Raw genomic sequence first — 27572 nt, 5'->3', positions numbered from 1 at the left:
AAGAGAAAAGGCGGGGCCTGAAGTAGTTTAGGGACAGGTTCTGGAGGCCCGGAAGGGGCGGGGCCTGGTGGCGTTACGCATCCGGGGCGGGGCTAACTGCCCGGCGTCCCGGCTGGAGCGAAGGGGCGTGGCCAGATCGGATGTTGGGGGCGAGGTTAGGCAAAGGCGGGACTTCGAGGCCAGGATGGGCGAGGCCTAGCGATTCCAAAGGCCGCCCGGGTCGCTAGGGGCGAGTCAGGCGAAAAGACTGGCGGGGTTTCGTGAGCGGAGGAAGCTTGGGAGCAATCGTCACGCACGGGGCGGAGTCTCGTGTCGTCTGGGCGGGCATTGCGGTGAGGGGAGGGGCTTCGCGTCGTTTGGGCGGACGTTGCGGCAAGGGGCGGGCACAGCGCGCGCGCTCCAAGATGGCCGCGGCCAGTGCGGCCGGACCGGTGGCGAATGTGTTCCCGTTCCGCGATGCCCGCGCCGCGCCAGACCCAGTGCTGGAGGCCGGCCCGGAGGCACACGGGCCACTGCCAGTGCCACTGGTGCTGGACAACGGGTCGTTCCAGGCCCGCGCCGGCTGGGCATGCCCCGGGCCGGACCCGGGCCCCGAGCCGCGCCTGCAGTTCCGCGCTGTGTGCGCCCGCGGGCGTGGCGGGGCTCGGGGCGGAGCGGGCCCGCAGGTGGGCAACGCGCTTGGCAGCCTGGAGCCGCTGCGCTGGATGCTGCGCTCGCCCTTCGACCGCAACGTACCGGTCAACCTGGAGCTGCAGGAGCTGCTGCTTGACTACAGCTTCCAGCACCTGGGTGTCTCCTCACAGGTGAAGCGAGGGGGAGGTGGGTTGGGCTTGAGGGGAGGGGTGAGGTCTTGTGCCCGCGCATTTCGCGGAGAGGTCGTAGTCACTACGGTAACTCTAGCTCTCATTGTCATTTAGCCATTCCTTTCGTCTGTCGAGCAAATCTTAAGCGCCCAACGCGTTTAAGCCCTATGCTGGGCTCTTGGGAAATAGCAGTGGACTAAACAACGGTCCTTTTCTCTTGAAGCACACCTTCGGGCATAGGTGCTCATTCGTTGATAAATTCATTCATTGAGCACCTACCTACTCTGTGTCAGGCACTTTTCCAGGCTTTTGGAATACATCCATGAATGTAACACAAAGTTACTTACGCTGTGGAGCTAGAATGGAAAGACATTCTAGTATGAAAAGGCAGCCAATAAACAATAGAATTAAGTAGTAGATTCTGTGGCATGATAGGAGGAGGGGGGGGCGGTTCACGTCTTTTCGGATGGTCAGGGTAGGACTCAGGGAGAAGGGGATGTTCAAGCAAGGATTGAAGGAGGTGATTGAGGGAGCAAGCCATGGGAATATCTGAGGGAATAGTATTCCAGAGGGAACAGCCAGTGAAAAGGCCCTGAGGGAGAAGTGTGCCCTAATCCTAAGTGAGAGCAGCCAGAGTGAGAGGAGAGTAGTAAGTGGAGAGGAAGTCACAAGTGATGAGGGGCAAATCACACACCTTATAGGCTTTTACTCGGAGTGTAACGAGAAGCCATTGCAGGGTGTTGAGCGGAGGAGGGACATGACGTATGCTCCAGAAGGCCCGCCGTAGCTGCTGTATGAAGAATGGACTGGCATGGGTCATAGGGTAGAATCAGGAGACCAGTTAGGAGACCATTGCAGTCACCCACGTGAGTGATGATGGTGACTAAGGTGAAGGTCAGGGGAGGGGGATGTGGCAAGAAGCAATTTGATTCTGGAGGTATTTTGAAGATCGAGCCAATATGATTTGCTGACAGTCTGGTTGGGGCTTCACTTAATAACTTTCGATTGACCGTACTTTCATATTTTCCAAAAACAACCTCCAGTAGAGATGAGCGTTTTACGGTTGCTTCTGGCCAGGTGTTTGAAGACCGAAAGCAAATTCAGTCTTTACAGTAGGCCTTTTTTTCTTTTATTCTTTAGGAAGAGTATTCTTTTATTAGCGGTCTGTTCTGTCTTTTCTTTCAAAGTAGGGCTGTGTCGATCATCCCATAGTTTTGACGGAAGCTGTGTGCAATCCGCTGTATTCTCGACAAATGATGTCCGAGCTTCTTTTCGAGTGCTATGGGATTCCTAAGGTTGCCTATGGAATAGACAGCCTCTTCAGCTTCTACCACAATAAGCCAAAGAACTTGATTTCCAGCGGGCTCATCATTTCATCTGGTTACCAGTGTACCCATATTTTACCCATCTTAGATGGGAGGTGAGTAGCACTTAGGGCACTGGAGAAACATTCAGGAAACATTTGTTGGGTGCCCACCTTAAAGGTGGGGTGGAAAGAACAAGTATCGTACTGGGAACTAGCCTCTGGCCTTGGCTCTGACATACTTCACTGTGTGACTTCAGGTAAGTCACTTCACCTTCCAACCTGGAGGGAGTTGTTGTAGATGGTCTTCGAAGTCCAACTCCATAATTGTAGAATTTTACTGTTTTGATTATGGCAAGATAATCACCTGCAAGTAGCAGGTGCCCATAAAAAAACGTTTTGAAGAAATTATTTGAATAATTTAAATGGCCTTTCTGTTCTGGAGTCACTTTTTTATTGAGGGGTTATTTTTTTAGGGGGCGAGGTTCTGGGTTTTCAGGTCAGTCACGACCCCAGGGTTGTAGGACCAAGCCCCACATCAGGTTTCACACTGAGTGTGGGGCCTGCTTAAGATTCTTTCTCTCTCTCTCTCTCCCCGCCGCACCTCTCCTCCACTCATGCTCTCTCTAAAATTTAAAAAAAAAGAGAAAAAGGTTATTTTTTAATTTAAAGCTCTTTAATCACAGTTGGTTAGTACTTTTCAGGTACAGTGCCTGGCACATAATATAGATACTTATTAAATATTTCCAAGTTGGATAAAAGGTGAGGGTAGTTTCTCTCATTAAAAAAAAAAAAAAAACAAAAAAAAAAAAACCAAAAACATACATATATATATATATATATATATATATATGTATGTATTTACTTATTTATTTTGAGGTGGAGAGAGGGGCAGAGAGAGACGGAGAGACAAATCCAAAGCAGACTCCATGCTATCAGTGCAGAGCCTGATGTGGGGCTCGAACCCATGAACTGTGAGATCCTGACCTAAGCTGAAGTCAGACCTTAACCGACTAAACCACCCAGGTGCCCCAGTTTCTGTCATTTTTAGACCAGTTTTCATTTTATAGTTGGGCTTTCATTGTTGGAGAAGAGACTAGGCCAGCATCGTGCTCTCGGGAGAAGGTTTCTTATTGCATACAGAGGGGAAGTAGGGAGCAGAGCCCTGGCTTTGGAGTTAAATGCCTGGGTTTGTGGCCCTGCTGAGGATGAGGTTATTTACCCTCTCCACTTGGCCTCTTCTCAACATGTAAAATTGGGAAAAACTAATTTTCCAGGGTTACTCTGAGGAGGAAGTGAGATAAATGTAGGTGATGGCACTTCGGGAACTGTAAAAGAGTCTGAGTATTTAAGTCAAAATAAATGTTGAATTTATTGAGACCTATAGTGGTAATTTCTCTTGAAGTTTCTACAAACATTTATGAAGATAGAAGTATTTATTTTACACATTACCAAACACTCCTTATATTTGGAATTTTTTTTATTTTATGTAAACAGAATGCACAGAAAAGTATTGAGAGAAAAGTGTTTTACCTGAAAGTTAAGAAACGATCACATTGGAGCCTGTCCTGTTCTATGCTGGCATCTGCTGGTGAAGCGTGATATAGCAAAAACTTTGCAATTGTGGCAAGATCCTAGTGTCCTGCTACCCTTTCTCACATTAAGAAAGAGGCTATTCTGGTTTCTCTTCCCCTTCACAAGATGTGGAAGGGACCTGGTCCTTTCAGGAGGTTACAGTAAGCCAGTATGTGCGTGGTTACTTAATGTGTATGCATCAGCAGAAGTGGAGTGTCCAGGGGAGGGTTCTCAAACTCTAGCCCATGTTAGACTTACCTAGAGAGCTTGTTAAATAAAATGCATACTCCCAAAGCAAATGAGTCCCGGGAATTGGCATGTTTAACATTTCCCCCAGCTAATTCTACCAGGACCGCAGTTTGACAAATGCATGACGAGCCACATAAGGGTCTGACTTCAGAGTACATATTCTTCCCGTTGAACCTTGTTTCCTTGTGACACCCTTGCCAGAAGTTAGATGCCACGTGTCTGGGTGTGGACTAGGAATTCCTGCACTGAGTCAGAGGCTGAATCGAGGGAACTTCAGAGTCCCTTCATCTCTAAAGTTTTCTGTTCTCCCGGCTGCTCTGTCTCTTCCTCGTTCATCTGCATTGTCACCCTCCCCCCGAACCCCCCACGAAGTGTTCCCTGTCTTTTCTCCCATGTTGCCACAAAATCAGTGCTCTTTTCCATTCCTTGCTTATAGGTTAGATGCTAAAAACTGCAAACGCATCAATCTGGGAGGAAGCCAAGCAGCTGGCTACCTCCAGCGTCTCCTGCAGCTGAAATACCCTGGGCATCTGGCAGCCATCACTCTCAGCCGCATGGAGGAGATCCTGCACGAGCACAGCTACGTTGCTGAAGATTATGTGGCAGGTAACGGAGAAGGCCTCTGTTTGTGGCATTTATTTATTTATAATTTTGTCAAAGAGTTTTTAAAAACTGTTGATTATTTTTGAGAGTGTGTGAGCATGAGTTGGGGAGGGGCAAAGAGAGAGGGGGAGAGAATCCCAAGCAGGCTCCATGCTGTTGGTGCAGAGCCAGGTGCAGGGCTCGGACCTCGTGAACTGTGAGATCATGACCTGGTGAAATCAAGAGTCAGATGCTTAACCCACCGAGCCACCCAGGCGTCCCTGCTTGAGGCTTTTAGATATTGTCTGTGTTCAGGGTGTTCCTTAAATCGTTTCCAGGATGACTCTCTTGCTCACTTTTTACTCTCATTAGCATCCCCTTTTCCTTTTGGTATTTACTTAAACTATTCAATAAACTGGTAACTTACATCTGTAGGTTTTTTGTTTTTTTTTTTGTTTTTTTTTTTTCAAAATGGTTTTGGCTATTTGAGTTCCTTTGCCTTCCCGTATCAACATTAGGATTATGGGGGTGCCTGGGTGGCTCAGTCAGTTGAGTGTCTGACTCTTGATCCCAGAGTCGTGAGTTTCAAGCCCCAAGTCGGGCTCCCGTGGAGCCTACTTTAAAAAAAAAAAAAGTTAGGATTAGCTTCTTCATGTCTACAAAAATGTTCTTTTGGGATTTTGATTGAAAGTATATGAAATCTATAGATCAGGTGGGATATGAAACAACAGCATTTTTAATATAAACCTAAACATAATATTAAGTCGAGATGTAACATTAAATGTAGATTGGGGAGAAGTGACATTTTGTACGATGCTGGATCTTCTACTCCGTGAACATAGTAGGTCTTTCCATTGACCTCGGCCTTCATTGATTTCTTTCATCAGCATTTTGTAGTTTTTGACATACAGATCCTATACATGTTCAGTTAGATCTGTGTCTAAGTTTTTGCTTTTTTATTTCACTTTCCGGCGGCTCATTGTTCGTGTTTAGAAGTGCAATTAATTTTTATGTGTTGACCTTGTTAAATGTATTTATTTTAGTCTTTTGTAGATTCCTTGGGACTTTCCACATAGACATGTCACCTGTGAATAGGAACAGTTTTGTCTCTTCCTTTGGAATCTATTTGCCTTTCTTTCTCTTTTTCTTATTTTACTGGCTGGGACTTCCAGTACAGTGTTGAATAGGAGTGGTGATAGTGGGCATCCTTTTCTTGTTCCCAGTTCCTGTTTTTGGCCTGGTGGGGGGACATAGTCTTTCACTATTAAGTATATGATGTTGGCTTGAAGTGTTTTACAGATGTCCTTTATCAAGCTGATGATATTGCCTTCTGTTCCTAGTTTTAGTGAGCATTTTTATCATGAGTGAATTTTGAATGTTTTTTTTTTCTGCACCAGTTGATATGATCCTATGGTGTTTCTGCTTTGGACTATTCATATGGGAGATTATAATGATTGCTTTTTGGATATTGAACTAGCATTGATTTGGGGGCGGTAGATGCCACTTGTTCATGTATATTTGTCTTTTTATATGTTTCTGGATTTGATTTGGTAATATTTTGTGGGGTTTTATGTCTATATTCATGAGGGATGTTGATCTGTAGTTTTCTTTTTTCTTGCTTTTTTTTTTTAATGTTTATTTTTGAGAGACAGAGTGCGAGTCGGGGAGGGGGAGAAGGAGAGGGAGACACAGATTCAGAAGCAGGCTCCAGGCTCTGAGCTGTCAGCACAGAGCCCGATGCGGGGCTTGAACTCACAAACTGTGAGATCATGACCTGAGCTGAAGTTGGATGCTTAACTGACTGAGCCACCCAGGTGCCCCTAAAAAAAATTTTTTTTAATGTTTATTCTTGAGAGAGAGAGAGATAGAGCTCAAGTGGGGGAGGGGCAGAGAGCGAGGGAGACACAGAATCCCAAACAGGCTCCAGGCTCTGAGCTGTCAGCACAGAGCCCGATGAGGGGCTCGAACTCAGGAACCATGAGATCATGACATGAGCTGAAGTCAGATGTTTAACAGACTGAGCCACACAGGTGCCCCCAAGATCATTCTTCTTGTAATATAAGCATTTAATGCTGCAAAATTTCCCTTTCAGCATTGCTTTGTCTACATTCTACAGATCTTGTTATATTTTCATTTTTACTGAGTTCAGGTATTTTCTTTCTTTTTTTTAATTTGAGAGAGAAAGGACAACTAGGGGAGAGGGGCAGAAGGAGAGAGAGACAGAGAGAGAGAGAGAGAGAGACAGAATCTTCAGGCTCCACGCTCAGTATTCGGCCCAGTGCACGGCTCGATCCCATGATGCTGGGATCTTGACCTGAGCCACAGTGAAGAGTCAGATGCTCAACTGACTGAGCCACCCAAGCACCCCGAGTTCAGATATTTTCTTATTCCCCTCAAGACTTCTTTTTATGAACCATAGATTATTTGGAAATGTATTGTTTTATTGGGAGTACATCAAAATAAAAAGCTTCTGCACAGAGAAGAAAACAATCAAAACTAAAAAGCCACCCACTGAATGGGAGAAGATATTTGCAAATGATATATCTGAAAAAGGGTTAGTATCCAAATTATATAAAGAACGGATACAAGGCAACACCCAAAGCACAAATAATCCAGTTTAAAAATGGGCAGAATTTTCTTAAGTATTCAATGAAGATGAATTTTTTTTTAAGTTTATTTATTTTGAGAGAAAGAGAGTGCAAGTTGGGAGAGAGGCAGAGAGAGAGAGAGAGAGAGGGAGAGGGAGAGAGAGAGGGAGGGAGAGAGAATCCCAAGCAGGCTCCACACTGTCAGCATGGAGCCCAACGCAGGGCTCAATCCCACAAACATAAGATCATAACCTGAGCTGAGATCAAGAGTCGGACGCTGAACCAACCGAGCCACCCACGTGCCACGGAAGTTGAATGTGTTCTATAATGTTAATTCGAATGAATATAACTTAAAATAATTGTTTCTCAGGGTTCCTGGGTGGCTCATTTGGTTAAACATCTGACTCTTGATCTTGGCTCAGGTCATGATCTCCTGGTCGTGGGATCCAGTCACATGTGGAGTGGCTCAGCATGGAGCCTACTTAAGATTCTCTCTCTCCTTCTCCCTCTGCCCCTTCCCCCATTCACATGACTCTCTAAAATAAAAAAAAATAAAATAAAATAGTTGCTTTTCATGTTTAAGTCTCTTTTACAAAGTGAGTCATGTCTTACGTTATCCACACAGGATTCTTTAGAAGCGATTTCAGTTTGTTCATTTCTGTTAAAATGAAAAGATTTATATAATTTTTGTTTGATTTTATATATTTGAATGAGAAGGGTGATTTGTGTAAGGTTTTTAAAATGAAGAAGAGGGCAGAAGACATGAACAGACCTTTCTCCACAAGAAGACATCCAGAGGGCCAACAGACGCGTGAAAAGATGCTCAACATCACTCATCCTCGGGGAAATGCAAATCAAAACCACAGAGAGACATCACCTCGTACCTGTCAGAATGGCCAAAATCAACAACACAAGAACAAGTGTTGGTGAGGATGTGGAGAGAAAGGAAGCCTCTTACACTGTTGGTGGGAATGCAAACTGGTGCAGCCACTGTGGAAAACAGTATGGAGGTTCCTCAGAAAGCTAAAAATAGAACTACCCTACGATCCAGCAGTTACACTACTAGGTATTTACCCAAAAAATAGAAAAACACTAATTCAGAGGGATACACACACCCCTGTGTTTATAGCAGCATTATTTAACAATAGCCAAATTATGGAAGCAGCCCAAATGTCCACTTAATGATGAATGGATAAAGAAGATGTGGCATACATAGAAACTTTTAGCCATAAAAGTGAATGAAATCTTGTCATTTGCAACGACATGGATGGAGCTAGAGAGTAGAATGCTGAGTGAAATAAGTCAATCAGGGAAAGACAAATATTGTGTGATTTTACTCATATGTGGAAATTAAGAAAGCAAATGAGCAAAGGGAAAAAAGAGAGGAGGGCAAACTGAGACACAGACTCTTAACTCTAGAGAACAAATTGATTGTTTCCAGAGGGGAGGGGGTGCGGGATGGGTGAAATAGGTGATGGTATGCACTTGGGCTGAGCACCGGGTGATGTATGGATGTGCTGAATCACTATATCGGACGCCTGAAACCAGTGTGACACTGTATATTAACTCTAGTAGAATTAGAATAAAAACAATCTTTAGGTTTTAGGGGTTAAGTCCAATTTGATATTTTAAAAAATAGTTGATGTGGAAAGCAGAAAGTAAAAAAAAAAAAAAAAAAAGAAAAACAAATGTGTTGTTATATATGTTATATATATATATATATATCCAAATGTGTTGTTATATGTTATATTTGGAGATATTCCTGTTATATTTTTGCGATTTATTTCTGGCTTAGTTTCATTATGGTCAAATATCAGGTGAGCTCGTGAAGGTTTGTTTCATGGCCCAGGCACGGTCTCTTTGGGGATTGTCCCATTCATGCTTGGAAAGAACATGAACTCTGCTGTTGGGCAGAGTATTCTGTGACGTCGCTTGGGCACGCTAGTTCGTGGTGCTGCTCAGCTCTTCGGTGTCCCTGTTCCTTTTCCATCCACTAGCTCTGTTGAGTATTAAGAGTTTCGAAGTCTCAAGGGATGATTTGTAGATTTTTTTATTTCTCCTTTCATTTCTGTCAGTTTATGCTTTCAAGTATCTAAAGCACTTTGGTTAGGTACATATTTAGGTTTCTTACGTCATCTTGACAAATTTACCTTTTATCATTATACAGTATCTTTTTTTATGCCTTGCAATTTTCTTGGCTTTGAAGTCTACTTGGACATTAATATAGCCACTCCAACTTTCTTTTGATGCGTGCTTGCATGGAATGGCCTTCTCATCGTTTAGTCTACTTATACCATTATACCCAAAGTGAGTTCAGTAGCTGTCTTTTTAAAATCTGTTATGTCAGTCTCTATCTTTTAATTAGTATGTTAAGACCTTTTTTTTTTTTTTTTAATTTTTTGAGAGAGCCTGTGTGCTCACCCACACTTGGGAGAGGGACTTAGAAGGGGGGAGGGAATCCCAAGCAGGCTCCACACTGAGTGTGGACGCAGAACTTGATCTCATGACCTGAGATGGGGGCCCGTGCCCAAGTCAAGAGTCAGACACTTTTACTGACTAAGCCACCCAGGCACCCCAAGATCATTTAAAATTAATTCTATGTTGAATTTAGTTGTACCATTTTATTACTTGTTTTCTGGTGTTCCTTCTCTTTGTTGTTCCTGTTTCTTTCTCCTGCCCTCTTTTGGGTTAGAGTATTTAAAACTTTTTTTGGTACTGGCATTTTAATTTATCCGTTGTGTTTTTACCGTATCGTTCTATGTAGTTTTTTAATGGTTGCCCTGGGATTACAGTAGATAGACTTTTCACGGTGTTCTTAGAATCTGTGTTTTGCGACTTCAGGTGGAATGTGGAAATGTTAGCACCCCAGAGGCCCCTTTAGCCTTCCTCTTTTATGTTGGGTTGTCCTATGTATCACATCTACACACAAGGGAAACCTAGCGGACCTGTGATGGATTTTACTTGGAATTGTCAAACATACTTTAAAGAACTCAGGAGGAGGCTAGCCTATCATGTTGAACCAGATTTTTGTCCTTTCTATTGCTCTTCCTTCATTCCCAATGTTCTGAATTTCCTTCTGGTGTCATTTCTGTCTGGCGAACTGTATTCGACAGTTCTTTTTTTTTTTTTTTTTTTTAATGTGTATTTATTTTTGAGACAGACACAGAGTGTGAGTGCAGGACGGGGAGTGTCAGAGAGAGAGGGAGACACAGGATCCCAAGCAGGCTCCAGGCTCTGAGCTGTCAGCACAGAGCCCAACATGGGGCTCGAACTCACCAACTGCAAGATCATGACCTGAGCCAAAGTCAGCCACTTAACCGACTGAGCCACCCAGGCTCCCCCTTTACTCGACAGTTCTTTGAGAAGGATCGGTGGGCCTTATGTTCAGGTGTTACAGCTGCATTTTGTTGACCGGGTGGATTCAGAAATTGGGTGGATTGTGCCTTCTCCATCTTCCCCGGATCCAGAACCCTGGTATCGCCTTTCTGATTTCTCTGCTAATACTGTTTCCATTTCATAACTTCAAAATGATTTCTCCGAAGAACTGCAGAAATGGCGGTGCCCTGATTATTACGAAAACAACGTCCACAAGATGCAGCTCCCGTTTTCCAGCAAGCTCCTGGGCAGCACTCTGAGCTCCGAGGAGAAGCAGGAACGGCGGCAGCAGCAGCTGCGGCGCCTGCAGGAGCTCAATGCCCGCCGGCGGGAGGAGAAGCTACAGCTGGACCAGGAGCGGCTGGACAGACTGCTCTGCGTGCAGGTGCTGGCGGGTCCCGCGAGGGGCTCCGGTGTAGGCTCAGCATGGGGGGCCTGTACCCGGTACACAGCAGCAGGTGTCTCTGGACTTGGCCTCACTCATTTACTTTGGCCTTATAATCTCCTTTGTTTCATAACTTCTTTTTAAAGTTTATTTATTTTTTGGAGAGAGAGAGAGCGCGTGAATGTGCAGGCGAGTTGGGGAGGGACAGAGAGAAAGGGAGACTGAGAATCCCAAGCGGGCTCCACGCTGTCAGCACGGGGCCCAGTGCGGGGCTCGAACTCATGAACCCGCAACATCATGACCTGAAACCAGGAGTCGGATGCTTAACTGACTGGGCCAACCAGGCATCCTGTTTTACAACTTTTTGATTGAAACGGAGCACACATACTACAAAGTGCACAAGTCTTAAGCATGTGTATATAGCTCGATGGATTTTCACAACGTGGAACACACCATGTGTCTGCCATCCAGAGCACCTCCAGCATGCCCCCTCTTAGCCAGTTGCCTTCCCACCCCACTCAAAAGGTAACATTTCTGACCTGTGTCACCATAGATTAGTTTTTCCGAATCAGGTGGTGCTGAGGCCCTGACGCGGTGCAGCCTAGAGACAGCTGGGGAGGAGGGTGGGGTGTGGAGCTCCGGTGGGAGGTGAGATTTTGTGGAGGCGCAGGCTCCGAGTGTTCTGGGAGCCCCCTCCTGCTGTAGTTTCTCTCTGTTCGGCTTCTAAGCTGCTTCTCTCTCCTTCCTGTTTGTGAGCGCACTGACGTCTTTGAAGTGAATTGTGACCGCTCTGGTTTCAGGAACTTCTAGAGGATGGCCAGATGGATCAGTTTCACAAGGCTCTGATAGAGCTGAACATGGACTCCCCAGAAGAGCTGCAGTCCTACATACAGAAGCTCAGCTCGGCCGTGGAGCAGGCTAAGCAGAAAATCCTTCAAGCAGAAGTCACCCTCGAGGTGGATGTGGTGGACAGCAAGCCAGAGGTACCAAGGGCCTTGGGAGGAGGGTCCCGTAGGGTCATTTAGAGAGGACAGCCCTTCCTGGGGACGGGAGGAGTGTCTTGAGGAGGCTGGCATAAAGAGGTGTGACCAGACTTGGGAAAGCGATGTGGGGAGTGCCGTCTGTGGGGACATGCGTGCCGACTGAAGTTCTGACCTGAGAGATTTCACCCTGTGGGCCTCTGGCCCCCTGGGCAGGAGAACTCTGCATGTAGGGTAGGAAGAGCCTTCGCGGACTGGTCGTGTGGGGCCCTCTTGAACCTGAACCTTCTCCTCCGATGGTTATTTGCAGTCCCTTCCACTTTTTTCTGATGTTTACTTAAATATATTGTGGTTGATACTTCACTTACTTCCTTTCTGTCTTGACGCCCCCTACTGTCGGAGATCGTGCTTCGTAATAGTTGATGGATTTTTTACAGCAACTGGTAGACGTGCTCAATAAGGTATCTGTGGGTTGATTTAAGATCAGCCTTTTATTACTAAAACTGAATAAGCCATTTGATCTCTGTCTTACCCTTTCTGTGTCCCTGCCAGTGGACTCTTAGTGTTGAGGTGGCCTAAGGTCAGGTGGCAAGGCGTGAGATGGGGCCCTGGGTGCTGCACAGTAGCACCGAAATCAGTAGCTGGTTGCCTGTCTTTAGAACTGGAGGAGAGTAGGGGCGCCTGGGTGGCTCAGTTGGTTAAGCGTCCAACTTGGGCTCAGGTCATGATCTCGCGGTTTGTGAGTTCGAGCCCCACGTCGGGCTCTGTGCTGCCAGCTCACAGCCTGGAGTCTGCTTCAGATTCTATGTTTCCCTCTCTCTCTGTCCCTCTCCCACTCACACTCTGTCTCTCTCTCCTTCAAAAATAAATGTTAAAAAAAATTTTTTTAAAGAAAAAAAAAAACTGGAGGAGAGTGTTAATAAGTGTGTGCATTGTTCCTGAATCTGTCAGCTCTAGAGTTCTAAAACAAAGGACTTGTTCATTGCCTTGTGGCACTTCTGGACCAGGATTAACCAGGCTAGCTTGGTGGGTTTTGTTTTAGTTTTAATATTTATTTATTTTTGAGAGAGAAAGAGAAAGGGAGAGAGAACAAGCAGGGGAGGGGCAGAGAGGGAGACATAGAATCCAAAGCAGGCTCCAGGCTCCGAGGGTCAGCACAGAGGCCAACATGGGGCCTGAACTCATGAACTGTGAGCTCATGACCTGAACCGAAGTCAGGCTTAACTGACTGAGCCACTTGGGTGCCCTGGTGGTTTTTGTTTTTAAATCAACTTTCTTTAAATTCTAAAACCTATACTTTTAGAAATGGAAAAATCCAGTTTGGTGCAGGGTGGTGTGGTTACTTGCCAGTGACTTGGGAGCTGTCTTTGGCTCAGTGGGGAGCCTGTTCTTGAGATTCCAGCTCTCAGCTGGAGGCTCGCTCACATCCTTGCTGCGCTCAGCCTCCAGCGCCAGCTCTCCCACAGCTGAGACTCCCGGAGGCCAGCAGCTGGCCAGGGCATGTGTATCAGATAGAGCAGACCCCACGTCAACCTTCCTAGACATGGTTCCCTGGATGGCTGAGGTCCTAGTCTGGCATGGCGTCCCAGGTCAGCCTCACAGCACCCATTGGGGCCTTCCTAGTTCCCCTCTCTGAGAGTTTTCTGGTTGTGCTTCAGATCTCAGCTATTTACTGGGATCCAGACCCGTGTTGCCTTTGTTGTTTATTCACCCATATTCAGTTTTTGTCATGCCTGACAGGACATCAGCATCTTTATACCACAGATGTGTTGCTGAGCCACTGGCAGGTGGGCAAGGGATTTCAAATTTAAAATGAAAAGCCTGGGTGGTTCAATCCGTTAAGCATCTGACTTCAGCTCAGGTCATGATCTCACGGTTTGTGAGTTTGTGAGTTTGAACCCCATGTTGGGTTCTGTGCTAACAGCTGGGAGCCTGGAGCCTGCTTTGGATTCTGTGTCTCTCCTTCTGTCCGCCCCTCCCCTCCTCGTGCTGTCTGTCTGTCAAAAATGAAAAACACACATTAAAAAAAAAAAAAAATTATAAGATGAAAAGCCCAAATGACTGTAAAATGTGATTCCTGAGCAGTTGGAGACCTAGTTTTTCCTTCTGTTTGTTGATTTTTCTGCATTTGTTACATGCTGTGATTCAGCCCCTCTTTCATGCATTTAGCAGGTATTAATTAAGTCCCTACTTTGTTCTGTGCTCTGGGGATATGTATTCTCGCTCTCTCTGGGCTTGGGGAGATTTTGAGATGTTGGACTTTAGTTTCTCTGTATACAACAAATTTGATGAGTTGATCTGTACCCAAAGCTATGAGGGTCAGTCAGCATTTATTGAAGGTGATCGTTAGTGATTAGGGTCGATTACGTAACTTTCGTGGGATATATGTCCCATGTGACCGCATCACTGGCTGGCTGGTTCTCAAAAAGTATTTGTAGTGTTTTCCAACCATGTTATTCTTTTAGAATGGAGAGAATGGATTTATGTGGAATCAGAGCTCATGTTGAAATGCCATCCAAGCAGTCATGCCGTATTGGATTAATTCAGCAAAATTTTTAACTTCCAGTGTTTTCTAAAATCCATTTGTCCCCACAGACCAGTCCATTCCAGCCCTTGCTGTTCTGCAGATATTCTGATGAGGGTGTTGTAAAGGAGTAGGCTTTGTCAGCATTCCTAATGAAGTATTTGAAGTAGAGGATGTTGGCTTTCCGTCAGGAGGGGGAGCACAGTTCTAGAGCACATCGCTTGTTGGAGAGCACAATGAGCTTAATATAGAAGGTTCTCTTGCCTGATTAGCCAAGATGAGAGCTGGCCCCTGCTTGTTCTTATGCCACGCAATCAAGACTGTTCCAGGGAACATGCTGCATCTTCTGTGATGTGCTTTGGCAAACTGTCATTCAGTTCAGTTCCAAAAGAATGCCTATTTGTGTTCCTGAACGCCACACAATACGTGTGGAGACCCTGGCAAACCCTAGAGGGAGAGAAGCCAGCCACGGTAGAGAAATCTGTTCTCTGTTGGAGGCCCGTCGTCCGCTCTGAAATTACTAGCTTTGTTTCTCCGTGAATCGTATGAATTTGGATAAGTAAAATATCTTCGTATCGTTTTATTTTTTTAATTATTTATCTTTGAGAGAGCACAAGCGAGGGAGGGGCAGACGGAGGATCTGAAGCGGGCTCTGTGCTCCCGGCTGACAGCAGCGAGCCTGATGTGGGGCTCAAACCCACGGAACGTGAGATCATGGCCTGAGCTGAAGTCGGATGCTCGACCAGCTGAGCCACCCAGGTGCCCCTCTTTTTATCATTTTTAGCGAAGCTTAGAAGTTATCTTTAAGGTAGCATGCTTTTGAATGTAGCTAGGTGAAGGTGGATGATGATATTTTTGCTGTAGCTGAAGAAGCCTTTTGAAACTCGAACATTTTATAATCCTCTGTTCCAGGAAAATTTGAGGGTATCTCCCAGGGGCTGACCGCTCAGTGGTAGGCATGGTATGCCAGGGACTCTGTGTCCCTGGCAGATGCACGGTTCTTGCATTCTTTCGTACCTAAAAAAATAGGGCTATCGAATCACACTTAGTTGACTGTGATAAAGCTTATCTGGTGTGCTGGCAGATGGTGTGGGAATTTAGGTGAAGTTTTTTTTGTTTTGTTTTGTTTTTTAAATATTTATTTATTTATTTTGAGAGAGAGAGGGAGAGAGAGAGAGAGAATCCCAGGCAGGCAGCGTGCTGTCAGCACAGAGTCCAGTGTGGAGCTTGATCTCATGAACGGTGAGATCATGACCTGAGCCGAAATCAAGAGTCCGACACTTAACCAACTGAGCCACCCAGGTGCCCCTGATGAAGTTTTAAGAAAGTCTAGGGATATTTGAGCTGAGGCCTGGAAGATGATATGATTTCAGTAGGTAGCAGATGAGGAGGGAAGGACATTATAGACGGAGACAGTTCGATGCCAGGAAGCACGTGTGCAAGGGAGCCCGGTAGGTTTGGTGTGCAGTGTGGGTGATAAAGCAGGGAAGTGGGGGGTGGGGGGCAGCCTACAGAGGTCCTTATCAGTCAGCCTGGGTATTATCCTTCCGACAGAGCCTTCGGAGGATGTCCGGCAAGGAACTAATACAAGGAGACTTGATGTTAGGAAGATAACTGCTGGCAGTTAGGATGATGGGTTTGGAGAGAGGGGAGGCTGGAGGCGGGAAGCAGGGTAGAAATGTGTGTGGTAATCTGGGAGAAAGCTCATGGGGGGTGGGAGAGTAGCCATGGGTATGGCGGGTACGGGAGACATTTCACAGGTAGCGTCCGGGTACCTGGGGGGCTCAGTCGGTTAAGCGTCCGATTCTTGATTTCGGCTCAGGTCATGATCTCATGGGTTCATGAGATCGAGCCCCACGTCAGGCTCTGTGCTGCCAGCATGGAGCCTGCTTGAGATTCTCTCTCCCTCTTTTTCTGCCCCTCCCCGCTCACGCATGCACGTGCGTGCTCTCTCTTTCTCTCTCAAAATAAATAAACATAAAAAGGTAGGATCCAGGGATCTTGGTGCCATGTAGGGGCAGTGGTGACAGGAGTGGCAGTTGCTGATAATAGAACGTGTGACGTGTGCCAGACCATGAGCACTTCTGCAGGTGTGGTCTTGATGAATCTTTGCGGTTGGGTAAGTACTATCGTATTTCCACCTGACAGATGAGGCAGCTGGGGCGCAGGGGTGAAGGAGTCTGCCCGAGGCTGTGCAGCCGGAGGTAGTGCCGCCCATCTTCAGACCCAAGCAGTCCGGTTGCAGGTTCACTCTGGTCACACAGAGGCCATCCTGAAAGGCGGTAGGTGGAGGCAGCCTTGGGGTTGAGCACCTTGTCTTTAAAGTCTCAGTGGGACTTCAGGTGGAACTTGCCAGGATCCAGCCACCGAAGGACCTGGAATCGCCTGGGTCCACTGCTTAGGGGCCCTGGGGTGGAGGAAAAGCTGGGGGAAGAGACTGAGGAAGAGCAGTTAGAAGAGAGCAGCAGGGGGGGCGGGAGACATGTAAGGCGGTGGGTGGTAGGCTCCACCTGGGAGGGTGCAGGAGCGTGAAAGGGCCGGGGAAGAGGTGAAGGGGTGGGATGGAGGTAGGTGGGCAGTGGGCTTTCTGAAGTGCAGGAGGCCATCTGCCGAGGACCGCGAGTAGTGGCCAGAGGGGCCGAGGAGAAGTGCTGGGAGAGGCTGAAGACCCTGCCCCGGGGGATGCACAGGGAAGCTCAAGAGGACGACAGGCCCGGCCGTGGCGGCCTGCGGCTTTCTCACTCCTCCCCACCCGGAGCGCATTTCCCTCACCTGCCGTCGTGTGGAAAACCACTCCACACTTAGCAGCGTGAAATGATGACCATTGTGTTGTGCTTCCAAGTTTGACGGGTCAGGGGTCCAGAGAGAGTGTAGCAGGGATCTCTGCTCCGTGACGCCCACCTGGGGCCTCCGCTGCGAAGGCTTGGATAGCTGGGGACTGGGACCCCAGAGGGTTTTTCACGTCACTGGCACCTGGGCTAGGGATGTGCTGTGTCAGCGGGAGGGTGGACCTGAGCACCTACACGTGGCCTGAACGTGTGCCTTGGGCTTTTCAGCATGGCAGCTGGCTTCCAGGAGGGAGCTCCCCAAGGGAGAGCAGCCAGAGCGCGAATGTTTCAAGAGGTCAAGGGGAAGGAGGCTGTGTGGCCTTTTATGACATCACATTGGAATGCACGTGACACCGCTTCCACCATACTGTGTTGGTTGGAGCCTCACGGGTCCCTAATAAGATTCAAGGGGAGGAAATAGAACCCACCTCTTCATGGGGAGTGTCGAAGTCCCATTAAGGAAGAGCATGTGGGATGGAAAATACTGTGAGCGTCTTCGAGAAGTACAGTCTACCCCGGAGCAGAAGTGCAGAGAGCACCGGGTGGTGACCTTTAGGCTTCTAGAGTGGCCGCTGGAGCAGCAGAGCGGATAGAGTAGGGGTGGGGGTGGCAGTTGTGATCGGGCTCCAGGTGGGTGGAGGGAGGTGTGCGTGCACAGGGGAGCTCGTCACCGGGAGGTCAGAGAGGTCAGAGGAGTGAAGGTTGGGATGGAGAAGAGGACGACGGAGGTGTGGGGAGTAGAGCGGGAGGTAGGTGAGAGCTCCCTGGAGCTCATTCACTCGTCATTTGGGGGCCGGGGTCCATAGGTTTTGCCTGTAGTTATTTTAAATCCACAGGTGCCATCTGTGTGTCTCCAGCCCGTTATAACAGTTATTTAAGGGGCCAAAGTGAGTGTCTGGCTAAAAGAGAAGGACGAACTAACTGTTCTCTTCTCGGCCCACCGCTGCCCTAGGGTCGTGCCCTGCTTACAGAGGAGGACGAGGCCTCAGACTGCGCCACTGTGACCTTAAGTAAATCTTTGCCATTCAGAGCGGGATCCATGTGATCTCAAAGCCTCATCTCTTTTCTGCAACAGGCCCCTGCTCCTGGTGGCTCATCATCCACAAGCCACCCAGTGAGAGGGAATTTTCATGATCTGTATCTGACCCTCTCTTGGGACCCCTGAGCTTAGTGCCGAGCCGGAACAGGCACAGGTGCTCCCGGGGTTGGGGCTCCTTTCTGGAAGATGAGAGTCTTGCAGATTCGAGACCGCAGACCTGCGGGGGGAGCGTTCCTTCACACACACTCTGCGGCCCCCACTGGGGCGGAGAAGCCTGTCTGTCATTCACTCTGCTGACCTTGCTGCTGCATGTAAAATCCTGGGTTCTCATTCATTCACCGTGACCTCAGGTAGATGTTTTCCGTACTCCGCGAGCCCGGCTGTCCTGTCACACTCAGATTCATGATGTATGGAATTTCAGCTGGAGGCAGAGCGAGGACTTTGGAGTGAGCCATCTGTCTTAGGCCAAGTTTCCCCCACTTCCTAGTGTCACGTGATCCTGGGCAAGTCATTTCACCTGCTGAGCCCGTTTCCCCACCCGGGAACGGTAGTAGTCGTCTCTTCAGGGGGATTGTGCAAGGAGCAAGTTCCCTGCTCCCGGATTGGATGCAGTGTTCGGATGGCTCTTGCCTCCTTCACTGAGGGTGAGGTGCTTAGATTCTTGCCTCCCAGCCCCCCCTCTTTCCTCCTTAAATCACCTATTTCCAAACCAGTCCCTCTCTTCCTGTTCTCTAATCTCAAGGGAAGAAGTGTCCTCGTCCTTTCCAAGGTTTACCCTCCCCTTAAATATGGTAGAATCGTCTATATTGAATAGAACTTAGGATTCATTTTACCTCGTTCTAGAAGCTATATATGCATGTGACTGTTCTGGTATGTGTTTGCTGGATGAGTGTTGAAGAGCATTGTTTAGGGGTGAATTTGGATGCTAGTGTACCTTTGAGTATATGTGGCCGTGTTCTAAAGAAGTATGTGTAAGTGTTGTGAGTTATGTTGCTAGTTTACATACGTTGGGGTATGTCCAAGGGTAAGGACAGGCTCACAGGACACTTACTCAACGCAGGGACCTCCCCTCAGGCATGCCAGGCGGGCAGTATTGAGTCAGCTTGCACCCTCCCAAGACACCTTGTGAGACAGTCCTTTCTATAGCAGCTGTCACTGTTAGAACCCTTTTTCAAGGAAGGCGACACAGCGTTTTTTCCTGTAACTTCTCCCCCTTGAGTCCAGAGGTAAAACTCCTCTGCCTTTCACGTGGCAGAACCACAGATGGCTAGAGATGTCATCTAGAACCGCACTACCGCTGCCCAGATTCCTTGTCCGGGTCCAAGTTACGGTGGGCCCTGAACCTTCTATTGGGAGCGGTGCCAGCGTGCGTAGGCTCCACCCAGGTTCCCTGTGGCTGAAGAGGAAAGCCTGTTGTGTGGGGCGCCACAGTTCCGAAGCTGTCACCTCGGGGGCTCTTAGTCACGTCTCCAGCCCAGTGGACTGGCTGTTAAGCCCATTAGTGTTGGCAGTTGTATTTATTAAGCAGATAAGAGATTTATTTAATTTTGCTGGTGTCTGGGCCACTTTGTGGGACGCCAGCTCTTGCACCCTGGCCCCCCGAACTGTGCGTGTGGTGTGTGCCTGCCCTCCCCTGGGTCCCGTTTGAGCAGCCCCACCGCAGGGCTTCAGAGAGAAGGTGGGGTCGGGGGGCTGTTGAGGTTTGTGTGAGGTAGGGGACAGGAGCAAAGCCTGTTCCTGGCTTTTTAGGGTTTTAATCCTTGTGCTCACTTGTCTTCCTCTTTTTTTTTTTTTTTTTTTTTTTTTAACAGTCTAGAAAATTTTCATCGTTTTTATATCAACTTTTAGGACATGGAGCGAAACACCAATTCTTGTCCGTGACGGTGAACTGGTAGAGTGAAGGCCTGAAGTTACAGGTGCTGTTTCGTCCTGTTTGTTCTGTCCTTAGACCCCTGACCTGGAGCAGCTCGAGCCGACTCTGGAAGACGTGGAAAACATCAATGATTTTGAACCCTTGTTTTCAGAGGAAACCCCTGAGGTGGAGAAGCCAGTCGCCACTGTCCAGGTTGGGCTCCGATAACCTGCACCATGTTTCTGCTTTGAAACTGTTGACATAAATGACCAGTCTGGTCTAGTCTGCTTGTTTAGGAATGTTTAAAAAAAAAAAAATTCCTGTTGTATTTTCTAGGAAGGCGGGAGGTGGGGGTACTAATGCTTACAACTTCTGCAGCCAAAACTTTTCCTGCTGGTTAATGGGGTTCCCGCACTAAGATCTGAGAACCTGTGGGAAACAGTCTGCTTGGCAGAAACATTTAGGCAAGTAATTGAGAAGTTTAGACTTAAAGACTAGCTTTAGTGGTTTCATTTATTTTATTTTTGTTTTAAAGTCTATTTATTTTGAGAGAGAGAGAGAGTGAGCATGAGTAGGGGAGGGGCAGAGAGAGGGGCGGAGAGAGAGAGAGAGAGAGAGAGAGAGAGAGAGAATCCCCAGCAGGCCCCGCGCTGTTAGCACAGAGCCTGACACAGGGCTCGAGCTCACGAACCTCGAGATCATGACCTGAGCCGAAACCAAGGGTCAGACGCTTAACCACTTAAAGACTGAGTCATCCAGGTGCCCTATGGTTTCATATACATTTAAGCCAGTGTCATTGTGCTTAATCCTCATTTGGGCCTACGTTTCTGTCATTGCAATGGCAACCAGACAGACTGACCCGAGTCTGAGGCTCACCTGGGAGGAAACTTCCCGCTGCTGCTCTTCTTGAGGTCTCTTTTCTTGCAACGCAGGGACCATTTCATGATGCAAAGTTGTAGGTATTTGTGATTCAGAAGTGGAAGAAAGGTAGAAAATGGAATTAGTGTATCAGGAGAGCTGGGGAGAGGTTGTTCTGGCACGAACAAAGGACAGAAGCTATGTTGGAATAAGAAGTGCGGTTTGAGGGAACTGGCAACTGGAATGTTTGTCACTGTGGCCTAAAAATATCTTCTAAACCTTGGGTTTTTAAAGCCCGTGTTTAACTTGGCAGCCTATCATCAGCTGTTTGTTGGGACAGAAAGAATTCGGGCTCCAGAAATTATCTTCCAGCCGTCTCTCATCGGGGAAGAGCAGGCGGGGGTCGCAGAGACCCTTCAGTACATCCTGGACAGGTGAGGCTGGTCCTTCTTTGCCTTAGATTTACCAGAACCGTTTCCTTGGATTTTGCACTGAATGATAGATGAGATGGGTCGGGCATTTGAAAATGTGCCTCATGTCCTCCTTTTCATTGACTTGCTGTGCTCAGATGGTATTCTTTCTCTCTCCTCAGCCCCGGCACAGAGGAAGGACTCTGTAATTCTTTTCTGAACATGTAAATGCTCAGTTGATTTGAGGAGCTTTAAGAAATTCTTTTATGTTTCAGCAACAATAACATATGCGCGTTGGTTTTCGTATAAACTTTGACGTTATTGAAGATGAGCGATTTTTAAGTGCCCTAAATATGTGCAGAGCCTATAAAAGTTTTTTCCTCCTTGCAGACATTGTATTTAAGAGTTTGCAGTTCTGTAAAATGCTCCTCCCCATCCCATTTCTACAGGTGTTTTCCTGCAGTGCGAGTTTTCACAGTTCAAGCTGGACAAGCCGAGAGCATGATTTGTAGTACTCTGGCCGCCTTGGTTGAAACAGGGTGAAAACTGTCACCTGGCAAGGAAGGAAACTATTGCAGCCACTTTGTTGGAATGGCTTTAAGCTTTGTCGTAACGAGAAAGTGCTCGAACATGTATAAGATGAAGCTATTATATTTTTTATTTTTTTTTAAATAAGCACATAGGTAGAAAGATGGGCTTTTTGGGGTGATGGAACTGTTCTGTATCTTGTGATAGTTACTAGGATGTATAGATTTATCAGACCTCATCAAAACGTTTGTAAATCAGTCCTCCGTAAAGTCACTTTTTAAAAAACGTGTCAAGACACAAAACTTCTAATCCTGCTAAGGAAATGAATTCTATAAAGTTGTAAGTGAAAAATGCCAGGTGTTTTTTTGTTTTTTTAAACACTTTCTGTGCAGATGTTTTCTTTTTTGTGCCAAGGGTTTATATTTCTACGTCTGCATTCTCCCCTGAGCTTCAAGTTGGTAGGAGTATACCGGAAGGAACTGTCTCTCTCCTAGGTACTCCAAGGACGTTCAGGACATGCTGGTTCAGAACGTTTTCCTCACCGGTGGGAACATGATGTACCCTGGGATGAAAGGTAGAATCGAGAAGGAGCTGTTGGAGATGAGGCCCTTTCAGTCTTCTTTTAAGGTACTGGTTGTTTATGTAACCGGCTGTTTCGTAAATAGCATTAGTGTTTTCTGATAGCAGAAGTAATAAACAGTAGTTTAGAGGAGGAAAATTACTTTCTAATTCCATCATCCACAAATATCCACTGTTAATATTTTTGTGGCTTTCCTTCTGGTCTTTGATATACGTTGAATTGTTAAAGCAGAATGGGAATCATGTTTTTAATATTTCTCTCTCTCTTTTTTTTAACTGAAAAAAGACATACAATCTAATAAAATTCAGAGAATACAGTCAGTACCCACTAAGAATAGTCATTCTCTTCCCCCATCCCTTATTCTACAGGCAAAGCTTCTCTTTCACAGATTCTCTATACTTGAGGGTAACCTGTCTTGTAACCTACATTTCTTTAACCCACCATGAGCGTTTCCTGATGTCATTCTTCCAAAGTACTATTTTTTTAAATTTTTATTCTATGGTGTGGATGTCCCATAACGTATCTAGTGAATCTCTGATCGTTGAGAAACATGGTCTGAGCCCCCATCGAGGACCAGGCACCTTGCAGATGCCGACAGGTCCTAAACACGGCCCTTAGCTGCAAGGAACTTGCTACCAGAGGGACAGCAGCTGACTAAATAGGCCATGATAGCCCAGAACATGATGGACGTTCAGGCATGGGCACCAGTCAGTCTTGGAGGTCAGGAAAGGCTCCATGAAAATGAGTTCTTCCTAGGATGAGGAGGTGTTTTCCATATAGACACTGGAGAGGGGTGGGATGGAGGGAACATTGCAGACCGGGATCAGCATGAGCCAAGGCTCAGGGGCCCGAGGCCGGCTGAGGGCGTAAGCTGCAGCTGAGCGTGGCTGGAGCATTGGGCTGCTAAAGAGGAGTGGAGAGGGGTGTGGTGGAGAGCCATGCAGAGCCCACGCGTCCTGCTGAGAGGCTGGCCTTGGTCCCCTGTGCTGCATGATGTATTACACAGTCACGGCGTGGGTTTTGGGCTTTGGTCCCTACTCCATCATCTCCATTACTGAATTTTGCCACGCCTTTGTTTTCTCCCTGGTACAGAGGTAATCCTACCTCCGGTTTGCAGGATTCAGTGTGCTGGTGCAGGTCAAGTGCTCAGCATAGGGCCTGCACAAAACGAACACTCAGACCTTAACTGTTGTAGGGGGCAGCGGGGTAGGGGAGGGCTCCCTGGGATCATTCCAGGTTCCATGATTGGCTAGGGCTCACAGGAACCCACATATAATCATACTCCTGGCTATGACTGGAAAGGAAACAAAGCAAAATCAGTAAGGAGAAAAGGTGCACGGGGGGAAGTGCAGGGGAACGAACGCAGGTGCGAGCTCCCAGAGTCCTCACCCGGTGAAGTCACACAGGGCACACTGGATTCTCCCCAGCAATGAGCTGTGACAACTCACGTGGAATGTCACCAACCAGTGAAGTTTGAGAGAGACTCAGTGTCCAAGGTTTTCACCGGGGGCTGATCGTGTAGGCACCCCCGCCGGGCACGTACCCAAATTCCAGACTCACAGAAGGAAGCAGGTGTTCAGCATAAAGCACATTCAGACATCGGGAGCACTGAGCTGCTTTCACGAGTCTCCTGAAATCCAGGTCCCCGGGTGCCAGCCAGGGGCGGCCTCGTGAGCAGTCAGGCCTGTGGGTCCACTTTCCTGCATAGCTGTTGTTACTGTTAGGCCACATGGGACCGAGAAGGAGTCTAAGCATGGGAATTGTTTCCTTCGGTTTGAATTTAGGAAGATACTTTTGACTGTTGTGGAAAATGGGAGAATCAGGAGAAATATCGGAAGCAGGGGAACAGTTAGGCAGCAGCTCCTGGGCTTTACGGTGGAGTCCTCACCCCTCACCATAGTCTGCAGTGTCTCCTGTGATCTGACCTTGAATCACTCTCCCTGCCACCCTCTACTTTGTTCCCCAGTAAGCCATGTTTTCTTGCCTCAGGGCGTTTGCACTTGCTCAGTCCCTTTGCCTGGAACGCTCTTTCCATCTCGGTCCAGTGTCCCACGGCTGGCTTACATGTCACTTCCTCCAGAAGCCTTCCCTGTCCTCAACTGTACGCCTTACTAGGCCCGCCTGCATTAGGGAAGAACGGACTGTCCTGTGAACTGTCGTGTGCCAGGCCTTGGCTCGGTGTCATTGGTAGTTGTGCCAGAAACATGCAGCAGGCATCAGGAGAGAGCAGGGGGACGTTGATGTGGCAGAGGTGAGGGGGGTGAGCTGAGTAACAGGCCAGATTTGGGGACAGAAGGGTGGGACCCAAGACAACCCCCAGGTTCTGAGTTGGGTAGCTGATGGGATACAGATGACCTCCGCTGGACTGGGGAATGGGAGAGGGAGAGCAGGCCAGAGGGTGGATAAGGAGTTCCACTCCTGCGGCGGGTAGAGTGGAGTTTCCGGGGGAATGTCCAGGAAGCAGTGACTCCTAGCCAGCTGCCGAGTGCTCGAGAGAGCGGCGGGAGGGTGGACGCAGAGCCCCTAGCGTAACCGTGTCTTTAGAGGGCACTGTTGGGAGGCTGGGTGATGTCCATGGTTAGGCCTTACATGACACCAGCATTTAAGGGCCTCGGAAGGGTGGGGGTGCCCAGACCGTGGGGGTAATGGCGCAGAGGGTGGGTGTGGGTGTGCGCCAGTGGCCGTGACTTGTGATGACAGAACTGAGCACACGTCGTATTACTGGATTTTTAAGCTCTATGTCTTGATCTTTGTGAAAGCCTTTCCCGTGAATTACTCTGTGAACATTCGTTGTAGGAATGCTGCCAGGGCTCCCTTCCAGCTGTCCGTCAGCTGGTTCGGTCTCCTGTGGCACAACCCCATCTTCCGTCTCTTCCTCCTGTCCTGCTCCTTTGCAGCTGCTGATGTAACAAGTGTGCGTCATGTCAGAACTATCCCTGATCTTCAAAATTTAGGTTATGTATTCAGCAGTGGCTCAAACATGAACCATTTAAGACCCTAAATGTGTACTTTTGCATACTTTAAGTTTCTTTTGGTTCTTTCTCCTCCCTCCTTGTCCCTCCTCATCCCTCCTCGTCCCTCCCCGTCCCTCCTCCTCCCTCCTCCTCCCTCCCCTTCCCTCCTCCTCCCTCTTCCCCCCTCTTCCCTTCTTTTCCCTTCTCTTCCCTTCCCTTCTCTTCCTTCCTCCTCTCTTCTTTCTCTCTCCTTCCTCCCTCTTTCCTCCCTCCTCCTTTCTTCTTTTGAGAGAGAGAGAAAGAGTGTGTAAAAGGAGGGGAGGGGGAGAGTGAGGGAGTCTTAATTAGGCTCCGTGTCCATCGCCAGGCCTGACCTCACCACCCTGAGATTATGACCTGAGCTTAAATCAAGAGTCGGATGCTTAACTGACAGAGCCATCCGGGCGCCCCAGTTTTTTCTTATTTAACAGCAAAACATTTTAAATCCAACTGTAGTAGTGTTTTAAAAGTTACATGAACTTTTAAACGTGTATGATTTTAACTAAAAAAAGAGAATGTCGATGGCTTATTTTGTGACCTGTATTTTTTTTTTTTTAACTTCTTAAATTACCTGCTGTGTCAGTAGCTACACGTTCGAAGCCTCTTTTGTATGGCTGTTTCGTATTCCATTGTTATATGCGTATCTGACTGCTTTTTCACTGGTAATAACAAAAGCCACCGGTTGTCACTACTCAGCCGGTGCCAGGAGTGTCCCCCTGCTAGCGCTCTCGTCTCTCAGTGAGTTTCTGGCCAGAGCGCAGGGTCCTTGTTACCCACGTTTATTCGCGGTCTCTTATCGCAAGTCCCTCCCACGGCAGCCCCGTCCGTCAGCCTCCTGACTTTGGTGTTTATGTGCTTCATCCGCCTCCACCTGTGCCCGCCGATCGCACGCCGCCGTGTCACCTGCCTGTTACTTCAGAAAGTTCTGAACCCACCATCCCAACCCCAGGCTCCTGGGTTGGGGGAGGGAGGGGGGAAGGAGGCGGGAAATCAGGTAGAGACTCCGGGAAGCTGGAAGCCCGATTCGAGCTACAGAGGCTGTTCCCCACTCTGGTCGGGTCAGCCTCGTCGAGGGGCTGCCACGGGGCCGCTGACCTCAGCCTCGCTGTGACACTAGGCCGCGGAAAGAGCACTGGCCGCGTCCTGGAGAACGCGCCAGGTGCTGCTCTTCGGTCTCCGCTCCTGAGGCTTGTCTGCTGCCGAGGCTAGAGCCGCCTCGCATCAGCCTCCGCTGCCCTCCGCTTGTGGACAGCTCGGGAGCAGGGGCGGGGCAGCTGGGCCCTCTCTGACCCAGCGCGGGCCTGGCGTTTGTAAAATAGCTGCCGACCGCTGATGGAGGTCGAGTCTGGTGTGCCCTGCGCTCCTGTGTGCTCTCTCGGAACGTCCGCGGCGTCTCGGCTCGGCCGTGTTTGGAGGGTGGGGGCCGTCCCGCGCGTGTGTTTCTGGGGATGCCACGGAGGGGGCTGCAGCCGCGCCTGTGCACCCTCACTCCTCAAGCCCTCTGCTGAGCGCTGTTTGTGTTTCAGGTTCAGCTTGCCTCCAACCCGGTGCTGGACGCTTGGTACGGCGCTCGGGACTGGGCCTTGGATCACCTGGATGATGACGAGGTCTGGATCACCAGGAAGGAGTATGAAGAGAAGGGAGGAGAGTACCTCAAGGAGCACTGCGCGTCCAACATCTATGTCCCCATCCGCCTGCCCAAGCAGGCCTCACGCTTCTCAGACGCCCAGGCCCCCGGCAAAGGCTCGGGGGCCAGTGGAGGCGGCGCTGGCGAACAGGCGTAGCAGGGGCCCTCTGGGACCCCGGGGCCGTGTCGGCCGGCATGGCGGACGGTGGCTGTGCCAGCTGTTGTCCACTCAGCCCTCTGGTAGTGCTGGGGTGCGAGCACTGGGGAGAGCAGTGAAGGGACCCTGGGAGTTACTCTTGGAACTGCATTCACTTGGGGCTCCTGCAACGAAGAGACTTTATGTGACCTTCTGGTGTCTTCGCTGAACCACGGATGAGCTGTGGCATCGGCTTTCCGCAGCAGTAAATGAAGACGGGTGGAGGACAGGGATGTACAAAATGTAAAAATTGTATTTCTTCATTTCAAAAACATCTTTTTTAAAGAAAATCCCTAA

At 48.3% G+C, this 27572-nt stretch overlaps 1 protein-coding gene and 1 long non-coding RNA gene across 3 annotated transcripts; both read left to right on the top strand.

Annotated features, from left to right (window-relative positions):
* Positions 1 to 351: 351 nt before the first annotated feature.
* Positions 352 to 27572, top strand: ACTR5 (actin related protein 5). The gene is made up of 9 exons (XM_042930979.1): positions 352 to 803; positions 1994 to 2223; positions 4367 to 4536; positions 10643 to 10860; positions 11661 to 11843; positions 20180 to 20296; positions 21236 to 21375; positions 22374 to 22506; positions 26979 to 27572. The coding sequence occupies exons 1-9, from the start codon at positions 405 to 407 to the stop codon at positions 27234 to 27236; spliced, it is 1848 nt and encodes a 615-aa protein (XP_042786913.1). The 5' UTR covers positions 352 to 404; the 3' UTR covers positions 27237 to 27572.
* Positions 17864 to 20160, top strand: LOC122215550. Of its 2 annotated transcripts, none has more exons than XR_006200443.1 (3): positions 17864 to 17941; positions 18719 to 18875; positions 20080 to 20160. It is a non-coding gene; the product is annotated as an uncharacterized LOC122215550 (long non-coding RNA). The 2 variants fall into 2 exon arrangements; XR_006200442.1 differs by having other exon boundaries at positions 20043 to 20123.

This window comes from Panthera leo, chromosome A3, assembly GCF_018350215.1.
Source record: "Panthera leo isolate Ple1 chromosome A3, P.leo_Ple1_pat1.1, whole genome shotgun sequence".
Lineage (NCBI taxonomy): Eukaryota > Metazoa > Chordata > Mammalia > Carnivora > Felidae > Panthera > Panthera leo.
Note: the sequence above shows the minus strand (reverse complement) of the source record. Positions and strands in the feature narration are given on the sequence as shown.

Excerpts from the sequence above, each read along its gene's own strand:
- ACTR5 (XM_042930979.1), top strand. The coding sequence starts at position 405 with ATGGCCGCGGCCAGTGCGGCCGGACCGGTGGCGAATGTGTTCCCGTTC. Across the intron at positions 11,844-20,179 it reads TGGTGGACAGCAAGCCAGAG|ACCCCTGACCTGGAGCAGCT; the intron begins GTACCAAGGGCC and ends TTCTGTCCTTAG. Across the intron at positions 20,297-21,235 it reads AGCCAGTCGCCACTGTCCAG|CCCGTGTTTAACTTGGCAGC; the intron begins GTTGGGCTCCGA and ends GGGTTTTTAAAG.